The sequence below is a fragment of the Perna viridis genome, chromosome 5 (genome assembly GCF_037379345.1).
Source record: "Perna viridis isolate PV_CMFRI_1.1 ecotype Kerala chromosome 5, ASM3737934v1, whole genome shotgun sequence".
Classification (NCBI taxonomy): Eukaryota; Metazoa; Mollusca; class Bivalvia; order Mytilida; family Mytilidae; genus Perna; species Perna viridis.
In genome coordinates this window covers 19,270,393-19,295,893 of record NC_142449.1, presented here as the reverse complement: position 1 = coordinate 19,295,893, position 25,501 = coordinate 19,270,393, and the positions used below count along the sequence as shown (strand labels likewise).

The window sequence follows — 25,501 nt, the reverse complement described above, 5'->3', positions numbered from 1 at the left end:
CATATTGATAAAGGACTTGGGACTTCTGAAGTCCACCAGAAGCTGTGAGATAAAAAGAGGATTTATATGGATTTCTTTCCAAATTTTTCATAATGCTTCTTCACAAATTTTCTATGATTTCATTTAAATAACACTATTTAACAACTGTTAAACAAGTGTTCCGGTTCTGGCACCCCTGGAAATATTAAGACGCTGATGATAATTGTCCGGATTGTTTAAATTATACCCCTTCGATCGTCGTTTTCAACATACCTATAACTATTGTTGTATATGTAAACTGATACAAGGAAAACTAACATTAGAAGCTCAATACTTCGTTGTGATAAGAATATTTATAACACGATTGAAACCGACTGATAAATCATGACTGAAATATATTATTTTATGTAAACTCCATATACATTATTCAAGAATTGATGTTATGTAGTATAAGCCAAACGGAGTGGGAGATGGGCATGAATGTTGAATCATTCTTTATTGTTTTACTTGCAACAATTAATGAAGAATGCAGCAAGTTATATTTTCGGAATTTGGGGTATGGTGAAGAAGTGAACACCGAACGTTTTAATTAGCTTTTGAAACAAATTCCTTTAGTTTCTAATTCAATCAACTAAACAATGGTGTAGCAAAAATGTATTTGATAAAATAAATATGGAAAACAAAACATTTCAGTATTCACAAAGGATGGGAGTTCTTAAAGTGCTATTCCTACCCAACATTCGCCATGCTGTTAGCTAAAGCCTGAAATGAATGTTGAGAGAACTCGATTACGATGATTAAAATTTACTCAAATTTATTTTCTATTTAAAAAGTTGCTGTATAAAGATAATAAACTTGAATGAATTGACTAAAACTATGATATACAAGTCGGACTCGAACTGGTGAACATGTTCGACAGAGCATCTCATTTTCCCGCGGCTCTTCACTTCACCTGTATATCCATTTCATGTTAATTGAGTACACTTTTTATGTTATTTATTGGAATTTATATACATATTTTACTTATACATACCACACACATTACAGTAATTAGGACAGTGGTACTTGGCCCATTCAGAAAACATTCCAGTGCAGACACTTGGTGTATGGTGTTTACAATTAGAAATCTTATCAACACAGTCACTAGATGGAGCTGTTGTAGTCAATTGGCCTTGGTAAAGAACACAGTAAATATCAATTACTCAAATTTACATCGATATCATTTTAAGAGGGCTATCAAAGAATGCATGTACGTCATATATTTAGATCCTCCTTGAGGACTATCGAGTACACATTCACGCCAAACACAGAGATCCTTGTCAATGATTATCTGTTATATCTGTGCGTAAAATTTAGAAAATACTGCCAAAGACTATCGGGTATATCAGTACGTCAAATGTTGACTATTGCTTGGGACTTTAGGGTAATCCTTACGTTCGAAATTCACTCTAGATGCCAGTATATCGTTGCGTAAAATTTAGCGAAAATTGCCTAGGACTATCGATTATGTCAGTACGTCAAATATTGACCCTTGCGAAGGAATTTAGGGTAAACCAAGCTCCGAAACAGCGTCTGACTTTAAAAAATTCACTATAGGTGCTTCAGCCTATTAGAAAATGCAAGAAACTTGAAAAATCGGGAAAAAGTGAATAATTTTACGCGACGTCATCCGATGGTCATACATCGTCATATGACGATTTATTTGAAAAGTGTTCGAGAATTTCGAAAAGCCTGTCTATAGCGATTAGTAAGGGACAGAACGAATGTCTGCCGCTGCGTGGAGTTTGAGGGTATTCGACTAATCCAAATAGCTTTGCCGAGGACTATCGTATATACATGTACGTGTATGACAAATCTTGGGATCCTTACCGAGGACTATCGAGTAGACCTGTACTTCAAATTTGAAGATCCTCTCCGAGGAACTACATCCAAATTTTAGATACTTACAAAAGACTATCAAATATTTGAGCGAGTCGGACTTATATCCTTACCAAGGACTTTCTAGTATACGAGTCCGTCAACGAACGATGCCTTTTCGGTTCTCAGATGCAAGATTTCACGTAACTAAGGTCCTTTCTGTATCCAGACCCGTTTTGTATTGAAAACCATACTATACATTTATTCCCCTACTAAATCAACCAAATAAAATAGGTACTCTTGAGTAGTGCCCATTTCATAGAATTTATATATTTTGTCTCAAAAGTGCAAAACCCTAATGAAAACAAAACTAAGACTGGTTGGTTAGTGTGTAACTGTTTTTGTGTTAGAAATAAAAGTGAATTTAGTGAGTTTTTATATGTATGATTTTTGTTTATAAACTGATACAAATGTATGAAGAAAATATACATATTATAAAGACATTTTTGTCTTGACTCAAAAATAGGAGATTTTCATTAACGTAATTAGATGTGTTGTTGTTACTTAAAAATGCCACAGATGGCTAGTGAATAATATGTTCTCAAGATACTATTGGAGTAAACATGACTGTTCTTGCATTTAATAAGATGAGAAACCGTGCAAAGCGGCCTTGGTATGGTTAAACTAGACAGCTGATGTTTTTTTTTATTTTTTAAACACTTTCAAGACCATTTGATTAGATTAAAATGTACAAGTAATCAAGGAACCAAGATACTAGACTAGCGGAAATCAAAAAGAATGCAATCCAGGGACAAAGACCAGACATGGAAAACAGACAATTACAACAAATAACACAATGTAACTAAAATAATACATACAAACTAACAAACGTAAGTGAGCAACTCGGACTCAACTGCCCCGTGCAGGTCCGGATGTCTAAAGAATAGGCCTGCAGCAGCGCTAAGCTTGTCGTAAAAGGCGACTAGATAGTGCTCGGAATCTTAGCTGGGGGCTAGGGCGCTCTGCCCACAGAGCAACTGGGTTGTGTGCCTCAGGCGGTGGAATGGGGTACCCCTGGTGTGTTACATGCTGGGGTTGTCAGGCTATTATACGGAAAACCTGACCGCAAACCATAGTGGTGCACCGTGTTGAGAAAGATGCCACATTCCTTGCACGTTAAAGACCCCTACTGTGGTATTCTCCCGGAGTAGGAACCATAGGGCTCCGCCACAGGAGGCTAAATTGCCCGACCCTACCAACCTCTCTCCATTTCCAGTGGCAATCAAAATTTGTTATTCTCATTATCCTTGTGTCCCATCCCTTTTTTCATTTCATCATCATTTCATGGTCATTTTATCATCCACTTCATGTTCTTCGCTTGAGTATAGCTGAAATATTGCTGCTCGGGCGTTAAACCCCAACAAACAAACAAACAAAACGGACTCTACTAAAACCTGAAAGCATGGACCAGGTGGACCGGTAGGGTAAGCGTCCTCTGCTTTTCTAGAAACACCAGTCGAGTTGCTCATAAATAGTCAAGTCCGGGGTGGACGAAAGATGAAAGGAAAACTATGACACGTTGAACAAATCAGTTTTCATTGTGCAGATGGATACACCGTAAAGATCCTCCAGTTCATGATGACGACCATAAAACTTCTGTAGTGCTGACTTGTAGCAACATAACCCTGTTCCAGATGCCTAATTGTTTTTGAAGTATATTTCGATACAAAAAGTCTGCTTAGATACGGCAAGCAAGCTCTTGTATAATGTAAGAGTTGTGATATGAAAGCTCCACACGCACTTGCTAAAGGGATGTTGCAACAGATGAAAGGAAAGTTGACAAATCTGGATGAAAAGTCATACGTTTGTCGATAGTTTTCCTTTACTATCGATATCTAAGTGTAGGTCAGGATACGAGGCTGACTTTAAAATGTCACTGATGGATAATACAGTATCTGTAGTATCCTTTATGTCAAGTGCTTTCGGGTAGATGCGATATATCAAATCCACGAAACTAGGATTGTTCAAAGATAATACGTCATCTATATAGCGACAACTGAGATCAAAGGATTTTGTAAAGCGTCATTTTGTATTTTTTTCTGAACAAAGATTACCAGGCACTTCAAAATCTCTTTTTTGTAATTCTTAAACCTTTTATTCATTCAGATATTTTCAATAATGATGAAAGTACTTACACAAACACACACCTTACTTGTCAATTATAAAATCATTGCTATTGCAAAAAATCACAAAACAGTGTATACAAATACGGATATGGAAAAAGTCAACTACCGGTACTTCAGTTTTAAAGGCTTTCATTGGTAAATTTGACATTTTGAAATATACATTTTAACCTTTAGAAAAAATTGACCATTTGATTTTGGTTTTGCAAGTGGATCAATTTTATTTTGTTGTACTTTATATCTATGTATACATGTGTAGACAAACTTACCTCTTCCAGTATCTAGCATGATTCTCTCGTGTACTATAACGGAAAAAAAAGCATAAATAAGTATAAGATAGAGATGGTGTGTGTGTGTGTGTGTGTGTGTTTTGTAAGTAGTAATAAATTGAGCCACAAAGCAATCTACAATGAACATACTGATTGGAACATAGTTCATTTGTGGTATTATATATTAACCTTATCTTAAAGTTTAAAAAAAAGATTCAAACGCGTTTGTTTTATTTATTTCATTTTTATATATATTTTATCTTATTTTATTCACTTATTCCACCTTTTTTGTTGAAAGGGCATGTGATTTTCCACGAAACCTTCTATTTATTTGCAGCCGTAATTTTCAAGAAAATATAAATTACATTTCATTAAAAAAAAGCAATTTTAGAACAATTTTATAATTGTTGAATAAAAATGTGCCGATCAGTAAGGTTTTTTATTTAATTCGAAGATAGACAGAGGTAAACAATAACGACAATTTTTTCCTTACAGCTTTTGATGATAAATTACTCGTTGTTGAATTCGAATAAGGAAGCATCACTATTGTGTTGAATTTGCTTTAGATGCATACATGTATGAAATTTCTTTGATAATTATTTCTTAGTATTTATACTTACCACAAACATCACAGTACTTAGGGCAGTGATGGTGTGCCCATTCAGAAAACTGCGTACAGACACTGGGTGTATGGTCTTCACAATTAGAAATTTTATCAACACACACTCCTAATGACAGAAAAAAAAGTCGAATATCCTAAACTTGAGACTGTAACAACTAGTAAGACATTTACTTATCACAACATCTGAGTTAACGTTTTACGAAGCACAGTTATGAATGAACGATCATAAGGCGATAATATATAACATGAGATGAAATCAATCACTAGTTACCAAGCCATAAAATAGTCAAGTGAAAATGTGTAAAAGACGATATTCACGACACAAGGCCTAATGATTAAAAATCTAAGCATATTGACAAAGGAATTCGGACTTCTGAAGTCTACCAAATAAAAAGTGGATTTGTATGGATTTCTTTTCACATTTTTCATAATGCATCTTCACAAATTATCTATGATTTAATGTTAATAAATACTTTATAACAACTGTTAAATACATTATCCGGTTCAGGAATCCCTGAAGATATCAAAACGCTGAAGATGATTGTACGGATTGTTAATATATCCCTTGGATTGTCCTTTTTAACATTCCTATAACCATTTTGGTATATGTAAACTGATCATACTAAAATTAAAAGTGTAATACTTCGTTGTGGATAAGTATATTTATAACACAATTGAAACCGACAGGTAAATAATGACCGAGATATATTATTTTATATCTACTCCAAAAACATTTATTCAAGAATTGATAATATGTGGTATAAGCCAAACGGAGAGGGAGATTGACATGGATGTTAAAGCATTCTTTATTGTTTTACTAGCAACAATTGATAAAGAATGCAGCAAGTTGTATTTTCGGAATTTAAGGTATGGCGAAGAAGCGAACACTGAACGTCTTAATTAGCCTTTGGAAAAACTTCCTTTAGTTTCTAAATCAATCAACTAAACAATGGTGTAGCAAAAATGTATTTGATAAAATAAACAGGAAAAACAAAACATTTCAGTATTTACAAAGGATGGGAGTTCTTAAAGTGCTATTCCTACCCGACATTCGCCATGCTGTTAGCTAAAGCTTGAAATGAATGTTGAGAGAACTCGATTACGATGATTAAAATTTACTCAAATTTATTTTCTATTTAAAAAGTTGCAGTATAAAGACAATAAACTTGAATGAATTGACTAAAACTATGATATACAAATCGGACTCGAACTGGTGAAAATGTTCGACAGAGCATCGCATTTTTCCGCGGCTCTTAGCTTCACCTGTATATCCATTTCATGTTAAGTGAGTGCATTTTTATTTTCTATGTTACTTACTGGAATTTATATACATATTTTACTTATACATACCACACACATTACAGTAATTAGGACAGTGGTACTTGGCCCATTCAGAAAATACTCCAGTGCAGACACTTGGTGTATGGTGTTTACAATTAGCAATCTTATCGATACAGTCGCTAGATGGAGCTGTTGTAGTCAATTGGCCTTGGTAAAGAACACAGTAAATATCAAATACTCAAATTTACATCGATATCATTTTTAGAGGACTGTCAAAGAGTGCATGTACGTCATAGATTTAAATCCTCCTCGAGGACTGTCGAGCACACGTTCACGCCAAACACAGAGATCCTTGTCAATGACTATCTGTTATATCTGTGAGTCAAACTTAGAAAATACTGCCGAAGACTATCGGGTATATCAGTACGTCACCTGTTGACCATTGCTAGGGACCTTAGGGTAATCCTAACGTTCGAAATTCACTCTAGATGCTTCAGCCAGACCTATCAGAAAATGCAAGAATCTTGCAAAATTGTGATAAGTGAATAATTTTACTCGACGTTATCCGATTGTCATACGATGCTTTATTTGAAATTTGTCCTTGAATTTCGAAAGGCCTGTCTATAGCGGTTGGTAAGAGACAGACCGAACGTCTGCCTCTGCGTGGAGTTTGAGGGTATACGAGTTCGACTAATCCGAAAAGCTTTGCCCAGGACTATCGTATATACATGTACGTTTACGACAAATCTTGGGATCCTTACCGAGGACTATCGAGTAGACCTGTACTTCAAATTTTGATATCTTATCCGAGAAACTACGTCAAAATTTGAGAAACTTACCAAAGACTATCGCATATATATGAGCGCGTCGAACTCAGTTTCTTACCAAGGACTTTCTTGTATACGAGTTTGTCAACGAACGATGCTTTTTCGGTTCTCATAAGCAAGATTTCATGTAACTGAGGTCATTTCTGTATACAGACCGGTATTTTATCTAAAACTATACAATACATTTATTCCGCAACTAAATCAACCAAATAAAACAGATACTGTTGAGGAGTTCCGATTTCATACAATTTATATATTGTGGTCTCAAAAAAGCAAAACCCTACTGAAAAAAGATAAGACTGTTTGGATAGTGTGTAATTGTTTCTATGTTAGAAATAAAAGTGAATTTAGTTGATCTATATTTATACGATTTTTTTTTAAATTACACTTAAATATAAATGTATTTAAAAAAATAAACATATATATATATATATATATATATATATATATATATATATATATATATTTTTTTTTTTTTTTTTTTTTTTTCCTTGACTCAAAAATGGGCGATTTTCATTAAAGTATTTAGATGTGTTGTTGTTACTTACAAATACGACAGGTGGCTGGTGAATAATATGCTCTCAAAATACTATTGGAGTAAGCATGACTGTCCTTGCATTTAATAACATGAGAAACTTTACAAAAAGGCATTTGTATGGTTAAACTAGTCAGCTGATTGATTTTTTTTTTTTTGATACACTTTCAACAGATATTTTCAATAATGATGAAACTACTTATACAAACACACACCCGCACTTGTCAATTGTAAAATCACTGCTACTGCAAAAATTCACAAAACAGCGTAATACAAAATACGAATATTGAAAACATCAACTACCGGTTGTTCAATTTTAGAAGGCTTTCTTTGGTAAATTTGACATTTTGAAATTCAATTCCTATTGACCATACTATGGAGTGTTTATATCACAACTGATACGTTGTGCCAGAGCTTGCCGAAACTTTGCAGACTTGTTGCATCGCGCTAGAACTCTAACAAATAGGCTTCTGGAGCAGGGTTATGTTGCTATAAGATTGAATTCATCACTACAGAAGTTTTGTATTCGTGATCGTGAACTCGTTGATCGTTATGATGTACCCTTCTGCACCATGACAACTGACTTATTCAACGAGTCTTAGTTTTCCTTTTCTCGTGTGTCTACCTCGGACTTGATTTTTATAAGCAACTCGGTGGGTGTTTCTAGAAAAGCAGAGGACGCTTACCCTAACGGTGCACCTGGTCCATGCTTCCAGTTTTTAGTGGAGTTGCTCATTTGCTTTTGTTACTTTGTATATATGATTTTGGTTACTTTATGTTCTTTGTTGTGTATGTCTGTTTTTCCTTACTCCTATTAATGATAAATTACTAACGAAAATGATAATTTCAGAATTTTAACAAATCAACACGACGTTTTGTAAACCATTTCAACCATGTGATTTACTATTGATATCCATTTACATTCATAAACCTTTAATAAACTATATCGACTCGTTTTTCTATCACTGCTATCGACAATACCATGTACGTAATGAAATATAAACATGCGGATAGATGATCATGTATTCATTTATGACAATTTCTTGATGCCAAAAAAAAATCTTTATCCTCTCTTTCCCTATCTTGAAGAGTTCAGGTAGTCAAAAGTGAGGAAACGAAAAATTGCACCTTTGTAAGCATTATCATCTATGAAAAAAATATAACTATTTCCATATTTTTTTTTATTTTAACATTCTAGAGACTAGAGAAAGCTAAACGTAATTTAGAAAATAGAAAAATAAATAAAAATCATATCACAAATTAAAAATAAATGGTTTTTTTTATGGATCGGATTTTGTTCTTCGATTGCTCGGTGTTAAATTCGAATAAGGGTGCACAGTGATAAGAGGTATCAGTAGAGTGTTTTTTTTAGATGTATACATATATGAAATATTTATGACAATTATTTCTTAGTATTTATACTTACCACAAACATTACAGAACTTAGGGCAGTGGTGCTGGGCCCATTCAGAAAACTGCATACAGACACTGGGTGTATGGTCTTTACAATTAGGAATTTTATCAACACACAGTCCTAATGACAGAAAATTAAAGTCGAATATCCTAAACTTGAGACTGTTACAACTTGTAAGACATTACTTATCATAACATCTGAGCAAACTAAGTACAAAAACACAGCTAAGAATGAACAATTATTAAACGATAATACATATCAGATGAGATGGAATCAGTCAATGGTTACCAAGCCATGCAATAATCAGATGAAAATTGTGTAAGAGACAATATTCAAGACGCAAGGCCATAGTTATTAAAGAATTAAGCATACTGACAAAGAACCTGGGACTTCTGAAGTCCACCAGAAGTGTGAGATAAAAAGTTGACTATTGTGAATTTCTTTTCACATTTTTCATAATATTTCTTTACTAATTATCTATGATTTCATGTGAGTTAACACTATTTAACAACTGTTAAATAAATGTTCCGGTTCAGGAACTCCTAGAGATATTAAAACGCTGAAGATGATTGTTTAAATTACACCCCTTGAATTGTCCTTTTCAGCATTCCTATACCCATTTTGTGCGGTTTGTGCACATGGTATTTGTAAACTGATTATACAAAGAAAATTACAATTAGAAGCGCAATACTTCGTTGTGAATAAGTATATTTATAACCATGGTAACACTTTTAAAACCGACAGAGAAATCATGACCGAGATATATTCTTTAATATCCACACCATATACATTTATTCAAGAAATTTATGTTATGTTAAGCCAAACGGAGAGGGAGATGGGCATGAGTAATAAACCATTCTTAATTGTTTTACTGGAAACAATTAATAAAGAATGCAGCAAGTTATATTTTCGGAATTTGGGATATGGTGAAGAAGTGAACATTGAACGTCTCAATTAGCCTTTGAAAAAATTTCCTTTAGTTTCTAATTCAATCAACTAAACAATGGTGTAGCAAAAATGTATTTGATAAAATAAATAAAACATCCAATTTCTCACACAGAGCGGGAAATTTCTATTTTTTTCCGACATTCGCCATTGTTAACTAAAGCTTGAAGTAGAAACGTTGAGAAAACTCAATTACGACGAAAGAAATTTACTCAAATTTATTCTCTATAAAAATATATTACTGTATAAAGACAATAAAAGTGAATGAATTAACTTAAACTAAGATATACGAATTGGACTCGATGTTGTCAGTGTACTTTAATTTCTTATGTTACTCACTTGAATTTATATACATCTCTTACTTATTCATAGCACAAACATTACAATAATTAAGGTTCCGCTAAAGAAAAATGTCAGTTGATAATTTCGTACTTATTACACCATGAAAAGACTTGAAACTTGGCCAAGAAGTTAATTTTGTTACTATCTGCATATTTTTGATATTATGTTGATGTGCCACTAATCAAAAATAGTGTAATTATGAAAAAAATATAGTTATTTTCAGAATTTAAAAAAAAAAGTAGTCAGTACAGTACACATTTAAATGATACAAAAAATCGTTACCTTAAACTCATTACAACTTTATCTAGTGCAAGTTACCCTTATATGTAACGAATTTCTGTATTTCACGCGCTTCATGGTTACTTTCACTTTGAAGTCAGCCTCGCAGTAGCCGCCATTTTTGTAAATCTTGGTAGGCAGTGTAAAAACAATCTTAAATCTCGGGTGATACTGAACCGATCTGGTCATTGTCAACAAAATTTCAGATATTTTTAATAACTGTAACTAACGAGTTTTTATGATGATAGTCGTTTTTATCAGAAACTGCTGTTTGCATCCTGCACAACTAGATCTGTCCAAATCGAAAGTAGATCCCTTCGCTCTGAAATGTGTTGTTAACTATTTTTAATTTTAGATTGAAGTTAAGAATCTCCTCCTAAAATTTGAATATACTCTTAAATGGAAAAAAATAATCATCTTACTTATTGCTACCTTTATTTATACTACATTGTTCAAGGCTTTGCTGTTTGTTTATTTTACGACGTATGACAAGCGGTTATGTGTGAGCTGTTATTCGGTGAAGCCAAGGATGTAAACACATAGACAAAATGTTTGATTATTCAAAATCAGTGAGTATAAGCTGGTATTCATCTAGTTTTTATTTACAATTGACTTCTATTTAAACATTTAGTCAGGTTGTCAACGCAATCAGTTGCGAATATTCAACAATTCTCGACCATTTAAATGTTCAAATGGTTTCATGCCCCATCATCGGCCATATTTACCACGCTGTTTGGGGCAACTAATTTACTTCATTTAAACAATTTTCATAACTGATTTGTTAAGGTTTCAATCGTAAATATGTATATAATTTTACTAAAAAACGAATAAAAAAGTATTTTATGATTCTCTGTGATATTTGTCCGATGTACACAAAATGTATGGAGGGCATTTTCTTACATGTTGTCATTTATTTATATACAAAACACCACAAAATTACGTGAAGGCTAAAACTCCCGTTTGGAGGATCCCTCACATAGTGAGTTTTTTTTTATCCATTAAAAAGGATTAAAAATTTCAACACATGAAATATTGTATAAAAGTTCTCAGGCCAGTATGGGTTCTACAATCTGATTTTTCTTTTTTTTATTTTGGTGGGGGGCGGTAGAATCAAATCAAAAATGTCAAGCCAGGGCTTGAGAAAAAAATAAAAAGGCAGGATCTATTGTTGCCAAAATATTTCTTGTATTACTTAAGGGAAAAGACCACCTTTACATTAAGTTAGGCTCTTATGACTAATCATACCCACGTAAACAAAAGTAAATAACCTTAAATGCAAAATACGCTTTTATAAAATGCTCAAGGCTACATAAAGTTCAAAATCCTTGAAATATAAGTGGATAACCATCTTGCAGAACTCTCCTATCTGAAGGAAGATAAAAGTCAGACTTTATTGATTTTTACCGATAGCTTCCGATTGGCTCGTGACGTCACTAAGTCGGTTTAGTACTGATACAAGTACTGCAAATAATATGTAAACAAAGAATATTACGTAAATATTTCTACGATCCTGTTTATTTAATCACCAAAACATGATGACTTGTCAAGCTTACGATTGCACCAATGATAAAAGAGAAATGTTCTAAAAGTTTTTTTTTTAACAGCAACACAGATTTTCTTTACAAATACCAGCCATTTGGCTGCAAATCCCGTTGTTCGTCAATGATGTCTGACAATTGCTTACATGTTGTGCCTCAATATCTTTTAGGTTAGGTTGCATTTTTGGGGGAAAGTCCCAAATTTGCGATTTCTTTGGACATCGTAATCAATTACCTATTTACTTTCACTTTACAAACTGACTTTGTGATGTCACAGTTCAACCAATCATTGTGGCGCCCATAGGCCCGGGAAATTCAAATTTCCTAATGATAAATCTCGATTAATGGAAATTTTATGAAAATTTAACAGATTAGTTTCGATATTTATGACTTGCACAATAACATGGTCGTCTCCTTAAAAAATGTTTTGGTGCAGCGCCCAAGAAAAAGAAAGGCAGGACCTATATGTAAACCTAAATTTTCTCAAAACAGAAAAACAGTTTGTTTTGATACTAGCCCCCCTCCCCCCATAAAATCAAATGGATGCTCACTAATTTTAACTTTTGCAAAGGAAGTATATTTTTATTATCCGTATTTTAGAAGAAATATGGGACACGGACAAACTGTTGTTGTGACGACTCGAACCATAATAATAATAAAAATGATATAAAAGAATTATACATTGTAGTTGATACTTAAAGAATTTTCAAAAGGCCAATTGGACCCATCCATAAAAATAAAGTAATAGCGACTCAAACACCTTTCTTGACTCAAAAATAGTCTTTTATTAAAGTATTGAAATAAGCTCAATTTGCTACTTACGAATGCCACTGATGGCTGGACACTATGTTTCCAAAATATTGTAATAGCAAACATGACCGTCCTAGAATTTAATAACAGGAGAACGAGGCTCTGGTATTGTTAGTAGTAATCATGTTGTTTTTTTAATTTTCGAAACATTTTTAAACCCAATTGATTAGAGACTCAGATGTGTAGCTTATTTTGTATTTTATCAAAAAAAAAAAAAAAAAGAAAAAAAAATAATAATAATAATTCGCGGTACTTTAATTTTTTTTTAATTCTTGAATCTTTTAACCATTCAAATAGTTTTTAGATTTCATTCATGATATAGAATCTAGACAAGTACACAAATGCCGTACCACATAGTTTACAAGTAACTGGGCAGTATCTCTTTAGTATTGGGTCTTTACACACACGGCTGGCCCCACAGGTTACAAATCTAGAATCGACGCATTGATCTACAAACCAGAATTATTATTACATTTATTATTATTAAAAAGTACTTACAATGTGACTTTTTCCTCTTGTGTCAGGTCATAACTTGCAAACGCACAGATGATTTAAAAAAAACACCTGAAGCACCTAGATCATATGCGTAAACACATGATTTAGTTAATTCTTCGGCGGGTAACAAAATAGTTCATGCTTTTCGTTCGGGACTTAGTAACTTTCTCGGTACGAGTCCCGATATTCATCTTATTGTCATGAAGTATAACTGAACCCTCCGAACGATTTTTCGGAGAAAAGAAACTTTTCATGATAATGATTTAGTCCCCAAGCCAGATGCCATAATGTCAAGAACTTCGTTGACGTCTGATAGTACAAAAATAAGAGGAAACGCTCTTCGAAGACAGCAGAATAAGAAACGTGTTTGAACACATTAGAAACAATTATTCGCGATAGTTTTGACAAATTTTTGACATGTTAAGCTTCTACCACTACGTAAACTTCATTTTCTAAAACACGTAGGTGAGCCACGCAGGAGAATGAAGTCGGGGAAAACGAGCAAGGAAAGTACGCATATTCTACCATTAGTCCAAAACCTTCTAAATAAAATAATGACTGTTGTGGCCATCCACAGTCGTTTTTGACTGATACAGTCACCAACTGTCTCAATCAACGCTTTTTCTGTCTATAAAAACACATTTGGTCTCCAACAACGTTAAAAAGTGTTGCATGAGTTATTTTTGTCAATCTAAATAAAACAAATGTTTAGGTAGACATGTTTTGTTATAACAACACGCTTTTGGTTGAGATCATAAAAACATGCGTATGTCAACACTTTTTGGGTTGAGAAAAACACAAAATGTCTGCGTCAACACTTTTTGCGTCTAGTTGGATTAGACATTTTGTGTCCTACTCAACACTAGATTTGCTTTGATGATTCATATTGTCTACTTCAACACATTTTTGTGTTGAGTTCGACAAATTGTGTTTTAACGGACAGTCTAAGTGAAGATATGGTCAAAATATGACTTAGTAAAACAAAATGAGCATTTATTTAGAAATGATTTGTTTGCTTCAGTTATATTTTGACTGTACATCTGTACATGGTCATTACAGTCGTTTTTTAGCCAACAGTGAAACTTTTGGGCAGCGCTAAAACGAGTACGAGACACTTTTTTTTCTGTCTTTGCATACTGATAATCGGGAGAGAGCCGGTGCACTGGGCTTGTTGACGGACAAGACAGTTGTACAAATGATTTCCTGGGTACAGATAGGCCTAAGCGATTTGTTAATTCTAGTAACAAGTCTGATATGTTTCACTAGTTTTTCTTAATGACAAAAATGTTAAAATTATTAAAGGTTGCAATGATAGACTATAAAAACTTGATGAAATTCCCATAAAATTCTGATAATTGTGTTTCATATGTTGGATTAGTTGTAGAAGATTCACAAATTAAGATGTTAGCTTAATCATTGAGAATTGATAATCCTAGACATTTAAATTTTTCAGGGAAGAATATCGACACCACTTTCCTGTGCTTTAAATGTCTTTATCGGAGTTACAAGTTCCAGGACTTGATTACATATTATAACCTATGATAAGACATTTACATCTAATAGGGATATAAAAAAAAACTGGTGTAATGGAATGCAATTGTTTTCTGACCTTTAGAAATATACTATGAACAAAAATAAGTACTGTCTGTCCCGGAGACAGTGATTTTCCCACTTTCTTGAACTGTGAATTCCTGTCAAATTACTGTGCAAGAACTACAAAATACTATTATTAGTTGGTGACGGTCATGACAGTCCTTACCCGCCGACTATTATGAACTGTTGGTCACTTAAACAGTCGAAGACAGGAAAAGATAGTTGTTACCTGTATTGTATATTCCTGTTACGGACTGTTATGGATCATTATAGGCGTTGGCAATATTTCCTTGACTATAATGAACTGTACTGAATTGTGGCAGTTCATGATAGTCGGCAACAACATTTCCTACGCCTATTATGTACTGTCCCTCACTGTAAGAGGTCGTGATAGGTAATTGCAATTTTAGAGTAGACTATTATGAACTGTCGTGGTTTTTAACCGATCATAATAGGCAATGACAATTTGTGTTGATCTATTATGAACTGTATTGTCCCGTTACAGGTCATGAATGCCAATGACAATATTCTTTTGATCTGTTGTGCACTGTCGTAGTTTGTTACAAATCGGGACAGATTTTAACAATTTTATTAGACCTTTAATAGTCTGTAGCGATTTGTAACATAAATTCTTCGAAATGAATAAGTGTAACATAACCCGAAACATATATTATATCAAGGTTCTTTCAGCCTACTATACAAATCCTTGACTACTAGTATCATCAAAGTATAAATACAAATTTGTCCATTAGTTTTCTTTATCTGTTTGGGGTTTTTTTCTAAGAAAAATGCGAAGGGTATAAATTTGAGGTGGAAATAAGATGTGAGAAACATCCTTGTCTTATATTATGATTTACAAAAATGTGTTATTCAGATATTCTTTTTTCAGAACGGAAGGCAGTACCTGTATTAGTCATTTCTGTGGAGCACGCCCTGGGGTTGCACTCGCGTTTATCGGGAATAGCCGGCATACATGTAATAAACAAACGTGCCAACGACTTCAATTAACATCTCGAGTCAGTTGATTAATCTGACACTATGATATTATATTTATCAACTCACCTTTCTATATAAAAAAAGAAAAGAAAAAAATAAACTTGCCTAGACATATTGTTTTCTTATTTAATTTAATTCCTTACTTTCTGTTTAGGTACATGCACAATGAAGTATAAAACGCTGGGTAGCTTGAAAAAATTGCATCTACCGAAAATCTCGTTGAAATGAAGTTGTTAACCATTTTTTTTCCTTGGAAAAGTTAAAACTAGAAACCAAACGTGTCCAATCTAAATAAACAGAAATTATAATCGTATCATTCATTGATATGATGATTCAAATACGTCTTCAACTCGTCGATAGGAGTAGGAAACTTTGAGGCTAAATTGCCCAATCCTACCCATCCCTCCTTTTCCTGGTAGCAATCAAAATTTGTCGACCTTAATAACCTAATGTCCCATCCTTTTTTTATTTCATCATCATCATCATCATCATCATCATTTAATGTTCATTTAACCATCCATTTCATGTTCATCGCCTGAATATGGCTGAAATGTTGCTGCTCATCATTCAACCTTGAATGTTCATAGAGAGTATAACAGTATTGACAGTATAATGTTGTGGTTTATATTAATGTTAATACTTTTATTACATAGGACGGGTCACTATTTCCAAATCATTTGAGTTTTTGACTACGTTGTAGAGCGCTGTCTTGGACTGGTAGTAAGTAAGCAAAAAGTTCTCGAGAGAGGCGACTAGTTTTTTCTCGCTAACTTAATTTTTTATATATATAATCTGTTTTATATACCCTTTGACAGAGCATCTGTATTTACCGGGGACCGGGTCCCTACTGTAAGCGTTTTACTTAGCTCATTCCGTTATAATTTTTGAACAAAATTGCGCAGATAATAGCCTGAAACCCTTCCTCTGAATCCCCCCGAAAGCCCCTTAAAAAACATTCGGTTGCGCCTCTAAATATATTTTTAAAAACTAATCTGAATCGGTGCGTCTAAACACCGATCAGGAGTACTGAGTGCATTCTGGACCAGATTAAAACAATCGACTAGATACTTATATGCGATGTTCATCATTACACTACTGAATTAATATACGAAAAATCAAGATACGAAACTAAATTAGTTACGCTAATTAGACGATATGTATTATACCTTTCAATCGGCCCGGCACGAGTCAGAGATCATGATCCGTGAAATCATGATACATTTATTGCTTTAAAATAGTATTACAGTTTTAAAAAAACAGTTTTCTTCACCTCCCTCCCCCCTCCCCAGAGTAACGGAAGAAAGGAAGTGCGGACAGACGGACACACCCAACACTTTATATTTATAAAAAAAAAAAAAAACAATATGCAAACGTTTGTCAACTTATTATGGTTTAACGTTCTTTGACAGAAAGGACAAGCATGACTTACCAATCGAACAGGCCCTGCTGTGAACAAGTGTTACGGCCAAAATAAAGTACGTCGAAACTATTGTTTGCATCGAAAGCAATGTTATTTGTTTGACGTCTGACTCACTTTTTATCTAGTAAAAGGCAGACAAATGGTTGCAAAATTTTTTAAAAGTTGCATGTATCACAACTTACACGCTAAAAAACTCATTTCAGTCGTGTGTTAAAACTTGTAAAAAACAAATTAAAATACAGTCATCCTAGTCATCTGGGGTGTACATGTCAGCGGGTTGTTACTTTAGTGTACAACCCATTCTTTGTTGAAATGGCAGTTTCGTTGAAATACTAAGATCGATTTTATTCTAATTGAATGAACTTGTGGATATTAGTGTCAGAGAGAAGCCAGTAACACGGGAGCATAAGAGGCGAAAGATGTCTTTCCTTACATAATATTCCAATGTAACCTGTATTTACATGAAATTAGAAGAGACTCGTTGTAATAACCTGTATAATAATCTGTAAATGTGTCGCTGATGCTTATTTACTACGTGTTAACAGACTTAATATTACTATATTTCAATAGTATAGTATTATTGCGTAAGGTTTTCCATATTGGCTTAGTTATTGTTATAATAACTCAGCCAATATGGAAAACCTTACGCAATTATACCTTTACTGACTAACTAGTCTAATACGCTAGGCCAATATGGATTTTAACCAGTCCAATATGACGTATTGGACGGGTAAAAGCCGTTTTGGACGGCTAAATGCTGTATTGGACGGCTATATCCCGTATTGACGCACTTCTGCATTTTGTACTGTAATGGTAGTTTTGATCATATTTTGGCCAATATTCGATCGTTAGTCAATAATAAATCGAATGTATTACTAACATAGTAACTTGTTACATATATATCATATTACACGTGTATATGTTTTATTTCTAAATTTAAGGCGATCCTTACCGGGACTAGTCATACTTTCATAAAACCTATATCAGGGGCTTCTTAATTCCCCGACTTGATTATTTCTTTTTTTTCAAAATTAAACATAAAGTACATGTTTTAAACTTCCATTTGGTAGTTTAGCCGACAGTATATGTGTTACACGCATGCATATTGCGGCTTGAGTGACATTACACAGATACTGAATGAAATCATGCATGTAATATACTTGTTTATTAACTGATGACTTAAAATACAATGTAAATTGCCCCTTTAATACAACAGGAGGTTTTAGCAACCATAATTTATACAGGGCAATTGCCCTGTATTAATTCTGGCCCTGTATAAAAGTTAAACTTGTCCGCCATTTTGTTTGAAACAGACTATAGAATTTTGTTTGCCAAAACTGACTATAAATTTGCAGTGTTAACAGTGTAAATGCATCAAGAGATCTGGAGTGTTACAGTCTTCACTAGGAAATATGTCATACTGAGCTGTATTTAAAGGTTTGTACAGATAACTCCTGTTATTTTAAGTCATCAGTTAATAAAGGGATCATAAAATGGTTATTTTCATATTAATCCTGTATTATGTCCAAGTACAGTCGTATTGGGTTGAGATAATATAAGATTAATATGAAAATAACCATTTTATGATCCCTTTATTAACTGATGACTTAAAATAACAGGAGTCTTATTTATCCTTTATCATTTTATTTGAAGAAAAGACAGCTCTAGTATAAAAGAAGGAATTACCGGTACCTTAAAGAATAATTGTTTCCATTTGTTGGAACATTCCCGTCTGATTCGTTCATTTGAATAAAAATTAAAAATGAATACCTAATACTATCATCCAATAAAAAGTCGTCCCATACTATTACCTTAGTCGAAAATATTGGTTCTCGAGAACCATCCGTGCCCAAAGTACTATTAATAGCACTGAAAAAACATAGGGTGGTCCCTCTATGGCTTTTCAGTGAGTCCCCATTTTTGAGAAATTCCTGATTCGCTAATGTTTTATTTTTAACAAACAACGTGTATCTACGTTCTCCTTTTACAAATACATTATAATTGATTCATCTAATTAATGCAATACTATGTAATTGGAACTTGCAAAGAATGTCATCGTGAGTCCGAGCTTACTTTGTGAGTTGACAGCCTTGAACTCTTAGTATGCAGTAACTATTGAACTAGCCGACATTAACATATCTCTTGTGAGAAATAGTTAAGCTCTATTACAAGGCAGTGGATCCAGGAAATGAAAGATATAGCTTTTGATCATGGATGTTAAAACGATTGAGGGTGGAGATTAATGGGAGTCTAGACTATTGTACTCCAATTTTCAAATATTATCACTGACATTTAATTCGAATTATACATTATTATATTTCACTGACACAAATTTCAAACAGAAAGGCGTTCCAGCCCCCCTTTGTATCCGCCACTATTTTCGTGCACAAAATACAATAGCCAAAAATTATACATGCTCTCTACAACGGTTGGACTGATACGTGCTTGTGAATAACTTTTACATTTCATGATTTATTTAAATATTGTCACTTTTGTACCATGAAACCACTTTGTGCTTAAACGTCCATCCATGAATGAAATTGACACGTATCAGAGTCAGAGGCAGATCCAGAGATTCTCAAAAGAGGGGGCCCTGACTGGCCTATGATGGGGTTGGTTCTATCATGGCTCAATCACTTCTTATATAATTAACTAAATTATTCCGACCTAAATGGGGGTGGAACACCTGCCCCCAATCCGCCTTTTAAAGTGTACGTGGTTCAATTGTATATACAATGTGCATATGGTATTTCATACGTCTTATGATACGTCCAATAAACACGCCATAGGCTTATTAATTCAGTTTCAATGCTTTTGCAAACTTGCACAATGAACACTTGCTTTAAACGATTGAAACTTTCAGTAAAAAAATAAAATAAAGAATATACATATATAGCCTGGTATAGAAAGATTTTACCTTATCGGAACCCCTGCTACTAGTAATTCGGTGAATAAAATGAAACGGGAATGTGTCTTACCAAAAGAGGCTTTATCTAAATTAGAGGTAATCCGTTGTAAATGAGGTATAGTGAAGGTAATTGTATGCGTATTTAATTGCAGAAACTTTATTTATAGAGGTCCTGGTATATATTCCCAGTAGGTACTTTCGTGAGTTTTGCTCTTTACTATCACAAGATGTTTCCATCAAAATTACTGTTAAGTCCAGCTAGGTATAATATGACTCTATGCTTACATATAAAAATATTACATGCATACGCGTGACTTTTTTTGTATATATGTAACTTGAAATATAAATGCCTGTTAATTTTTTTGTAAAATATCAATTTGCCAAGTGGCGACAGATGTTACATTGTACAAGTACAGACAGAAAGAAAGAAAAAATATGTCCAGATGCAAAACTAACTGGTTATTTAGAAAAAAAGAAGTATACACATGATGCACGCGATGTCTGTAAAGCGTCACCGGAAAGGGTCAAGGTAATAAGTTTTAGTCGCGTAACCGTAACAAGACATATTATACAAACGTTGAAAAAAGAGCGCGGTAAATGGCTCCCATCTAATTTTTTTTTTTCTGATTCAAAAAATTACAGATCATTTTTAACACAAAGGACTTTGAGAAATAAATATCCGTCTAAGTTTTCAAATACAAATATGTGTCATTTATAATCGAAATAAGATTATAAGAGTTGACGAAATTTTACACAAGAAGGATTTTTGTAGCCGTATACCACTGAATTAGACACACTACATCTGACGCGTATAGCAAAGCGCAGCATGGTACGACACTAGTATGTTGAACTTTGTTCTCTTTCGGCAAGTGTTGACACAATATTAGTTTTTGACACACTCAAACATAGGGACTTACAGTTCATTATGGGCGCCAAACTGGTTTGGATATAGCATAAATATGTAGCTCAAAATTTTAATTAAAAGTGAAAAAAGTTCTGTCAATAAATGCTAATCTAAGACCTTTGCCTATGATTCCTAAAACTTAAAAAAAAAACAACTTAAGAGATGTTATTCTGATTGAAAGATACAGGAAGGGATTTTCGTAAGGAATCAAACAAAAATCAGACCAAATATTAAAAAAGTCGATTTTTCGGGGTGTGGCCCATTACGGCACGTATCACTCGAAAACCGTAAGAAATAATTAAAATGATTAAACAGGAATTGTAAGAAGGAATTCAATAGAAAAGAAAATGATTTCATCGGAACTACCTTTTTTTGTTTTTGTTTTTGTTTTTTTTTATTTTTTTATTATTATTTTGTGTGTGTGTGTGTAACCAATTCGACCCTTGTAATTCGAAACCGCAGGTGATATTGTGATAGGACAGTGCTTAGGCATTGTTGATTAAATTGTTATTTTTGAGAAAGGGAGGAATGTGTAATGACTTAGTATTCTTCATTTTAAGTATAAATTGAATTATATGGATGTACGGGTAAAAAACAACCAAAAAGGCTTACGGGTATAAAACAAACAAAAATGGGAAGTAAAAGAACATATTATAAAAATACAAGTAACAGGTAATAAGTCAAAAGAAATGTAGTGATACCTGGACACATAGGATGTTTATGTCTGGATTTACCTTGATTGACGGATGTGTCTTATATAATTGAACAGTATATATATTTGAACATGTTGTATATTCGGAGAGTTCGCTTTACTCTTGTAATAAATGTTACCGTCAGTTTTGCTCGTCTTGGAATTATTAATCCGTACCAGATTCTACCACAATATCATGCATTTGATTAAATTGTTTGTTTGTTTGTTTTGGGTTTAACGTCCGAGCAGCAATATTTCAGCTATATTCAGACGATGAACATGACATTGATGATAAAATGAACATGAAATAATGATGAAATGAAAAAGGGATGGGACAGAAGGACAACGGGGTCGACAAATTTTGACTGCCACTGGAAACAGGGAGAGGTGGGTAGGGTCGGGCAATTTAGCCTCCTGTGGCGGAGCCCTGTGGTTCCTACTCCGGGAGAATACCACAGTAGGGTTCTTTAACGTGCGAGGAACGTGGCATCTTTCCCAACACGGTGCACCACTATGGTTTGCGGTCAGGTTTTCTTTATTATAGCCTGACAACCCCAGCATGTAACACGCCAGGGGTACCCCATTCCCGGCTAGGGTTCTGAGCACTATTTAGTCGCCTTTTACAACAAGCTTAGCTCTGCTGCAGGCCTATTCTTTTGACTCCCGGACCTGCACGGGGCAAAATAATTTTAGACGGCATCTTATGAGAAAAGTTCAAAATCAGATTAGAATAATTTTTTTTTTAAATGATTATAGGAGGCGTTACACCCTTCTGTCCCGTATTCCTCGAAAACGGTACTATTTATCTACAAATTGATTGTGGAAAATACATACGAGAATTTTCATTAAATGATCCAATAGCAAATTTCAAAATAACTCAAAAACCGAAAACGATATATGAAATCTGATTTAAAAAAACTGAAAGGCCCTCCGCCATGTCCATAGGAAAAATGTGGCAAATTTACAAAAAGATGGGATAAGTAAACTCAATTATAATAGTAAATAAACGAAAGTTAACGGACGCCAAAGACGATGACGACGGCAACAAAGTGATAACATTATACGACTGAAAAAAAAAACAAATGGTGTTGACATAAAAATTGGATAGCTTGTAATTAATGGTTAATGCTACGATAACCATTTGAACCATTAGGTTAAATCTTAGTGCATTCACTTGCGATGAAAATGACAAAACAAACTAAAATAATACAAAATTAGAATCGATTGCTCCGAGATGGGTGCATTCGATCATATCCATTTAATGAAAAAAGGAGTATATATTTTTGTTAATAAAGGATAATTTGATCACTAATTGAAATACACAAACATGTGCGTAGGTAATAGTAATAAGGACAAACATTTTCTATCAACTATAATGATTTTTAAATGCCTGTTTTACAATACGTTTGGTATAAAACGGAGAAAAATGACACTTTCTCTGTTTAAAAAAAACGTTCTTGACACCGACGCTACGATGGTTACTTGACACCCAGTCTACTTAAAAGTTGAAAGAAAACAGAAAATAATTGAAATATAATCAAAATTTCCGAAAATTATTGTGTGTAAGTTATTTCGATCGCAAACTCAAGATATTTTTTCTTGGCCCAAATGATATTGTTTGTTTGATTCGCAACTTCCTTATTTAGGTCAAAGTTCATTTTATTGGGGTATATATTGTAATACATGAACTGGGTGCAATAACTCTGTTTTTGGAACGACCACCGATTCATATATTGTAATTTTACTCGAAATGTAATGAGCAATTTTCTGTATAACAGTTTTCAAATGCAGTTTACTCTGAACATAGACTTTTTTTAAACTGAAAAATATATTACAGTCCAATTTTTCCAATCTTTCAGTGTTAACATAAATTGATTGCACATTGAGAAATATGTCGTTAGCAAATAATAATTGTTTGAGTTGTTATGCTTTGTATGTCAATAAACATAGTTTAGGAAAGATACAAAGTTTTGAAAAATTCCAAAAGTCAGTCGTGCTTTTCTATAGAAGGTGTACTAAGTGAATCATTTCGGGATGTAATCCGAACAAATAATTGTGAAAGAACTCAGTGACCAAAAAAAAAATATTTTCGGAAAGTTACCTAAACACATTTCGGGATTTACCAAAATCAAATTTTGTGAAGTTACCGAAAACAATCTTATTGGAAAATGACAAAAAAAAAACTTTTTTTCGGAAAGTGCCAGAAAATGATTTACATTGGTAATTACACATGGTGATTCATTTTGGAAGTGCTTTAAATTGATTAACTTCTGCAAATGACAAAAAGTTCGGGAAAAGCCCAAATATTTTTCATTTAGATAGCATGCAATTCATTTTAACAATATGATTGGAAGTTGCTTATTTAATTTTATAACCTTAAGAAAAGACAAAACGTACTTTTTGTAAATGTTGAATAATTCAAAAGTATAAAATTCAGTTTTGAATGACTGGAGGATTCGAGTTGTAGTAAAGAGAAAGACACACGAAAAAGCAATGAACAATAATTTCAATAAACCAATTACTTGAAAGCACTTCTGTCTTTTACATACCTTTAAAATATGGTCCACCACCTCTAGATACAACCATAAAACTAACAAAAACAAGAACTTCGCTTATTGGCGACATCAGCCTTTGATGGTGTCAGTAGTTAATTTTAATGAAAAACATTGGAATTTATAGCGCCTTAAATGTCCTTCATAACCAAATAGTGTGGTCAAGAGAGGTGTGGGCGTCCAACAAATGATAAGACAGCTTAACAGGATATACATGTAGTCTTGTAACTGAACGTGGAAGATGTCCGACGTTTATTAGATAAGATTAGTGACAAATTCTATGAAGGTGTCTTTGTTACATAATTTCTTCAATAATTAAGGATTAAACACTGTTTTTTTTCCTCAAAATTGGACCATTCACTCACAAAATTAACAGAAGTCCGAAGGAAATTTATGCCAGGTTTGTGAGTGAATGGTCCGATTTTATAAATCCATGAATTCTGGAAAAAAGTGTTAAATCTTTATTATTTCAACCCCTGTCTGAAATATAAAACTGTTATATTTTGTTTTCTTGTAGGCTCTCATTCAGTGAAATTGACACCCAAAATAGACATTGCAAATGGTGGCATTCAACCTACAACGTGACATGATTGCCAATTTCAATATTCAAAGTATTTACGGGCTACTGATAACTTAATTAATTCAAAAAATGTTCTTTGGAATATACGATGCCAGAAATGAATGGAATAGAGCAGATTACACCGTTTTAAGCCATCTTTTGTCGAAGTGATCGAAACCATGTTGATTACGATATGCACATGGAAATTATACTGTTGGTAAAACAAATTGTCATATCTGGGGTCGTAAAAGATTAACAATTAAACATAATGCTCGCAAACGGCATATGCTAATTAGATTGGAATTACATGTATACTGAAAACATTTCGTATTTTGTCACTTTCATCATTGATAGTAATTAGTTGTGGCCTTTAGACAGATAACATACAGCTTATGTCGAAACTGCAAACAAATATTCTGACAATTTATACGTTTATTTGCTTAGTTGGAAGATTCAAAATTTTCGTTTATGTAGCATGATATTTGTTTCAATTTTATATCAT

At 33.4% G+C, this 25,501-nt stretch overlaps 2 protein-coding genes across 3 annotated transcripts in view; both read right to left on the bottom strand.

Moving 5' to 3' along the window:
• Positions 1 to 4,316, bottom strand: part of LOC148616406 (uncharacterized) — a 28,216-nt gene extending 23,900 nt beyond the window's left edge. For both annotated transcript variants that reach the window (XM_088583417.1, XM_088583418.1), the window contains exons 1-2: positions 4,289 to 4,316; positions 1,013 to 1,150 (exon numbers count right to left, since the gene is read on the bottom strand). In XM_088583417.1, coding sequence (XP_088439543.1) covers positions 1,013 to 1,150; positions 4,289 to 4,307 — 157 coding nt within the window. In that variant the 5' untranslated portion in view covers positions 4,308 to 4,316. The remainder of the gene's footprint in view (positions 1 to 1,012; positions 1,151 to 4,288) is intronic.
• Positions 4,317 to 4,891: 575 nt separating this feature from the next.
• LOC148616405 (uncharacterized) lies at positions 4,892 to 24,585 on the bottom strand. Its single transcript, XM_088585073.1, has 5 exons — positions 24,438 to 24,585; positions 13,232 to 13,330; positions 8,980 to 9,087; positions 6,261 to 6,398; positions 4,892 to 5,016 (listed from the first exon to the last, which is right to left on the bottom strand). The coding sequence occupies exons 1-5, from the start codon at positions 24,511 to 24,513 to the stop codon at positions 4,892 to 4,894; spliced, it is 546 nt and encodes a 181-aa protein (XP_088441199.1). The 5' UTR covers positions 24,514 to 24,585.
• Positions 24,586 to 25,501: the final 916 nt, after the last annotated feature.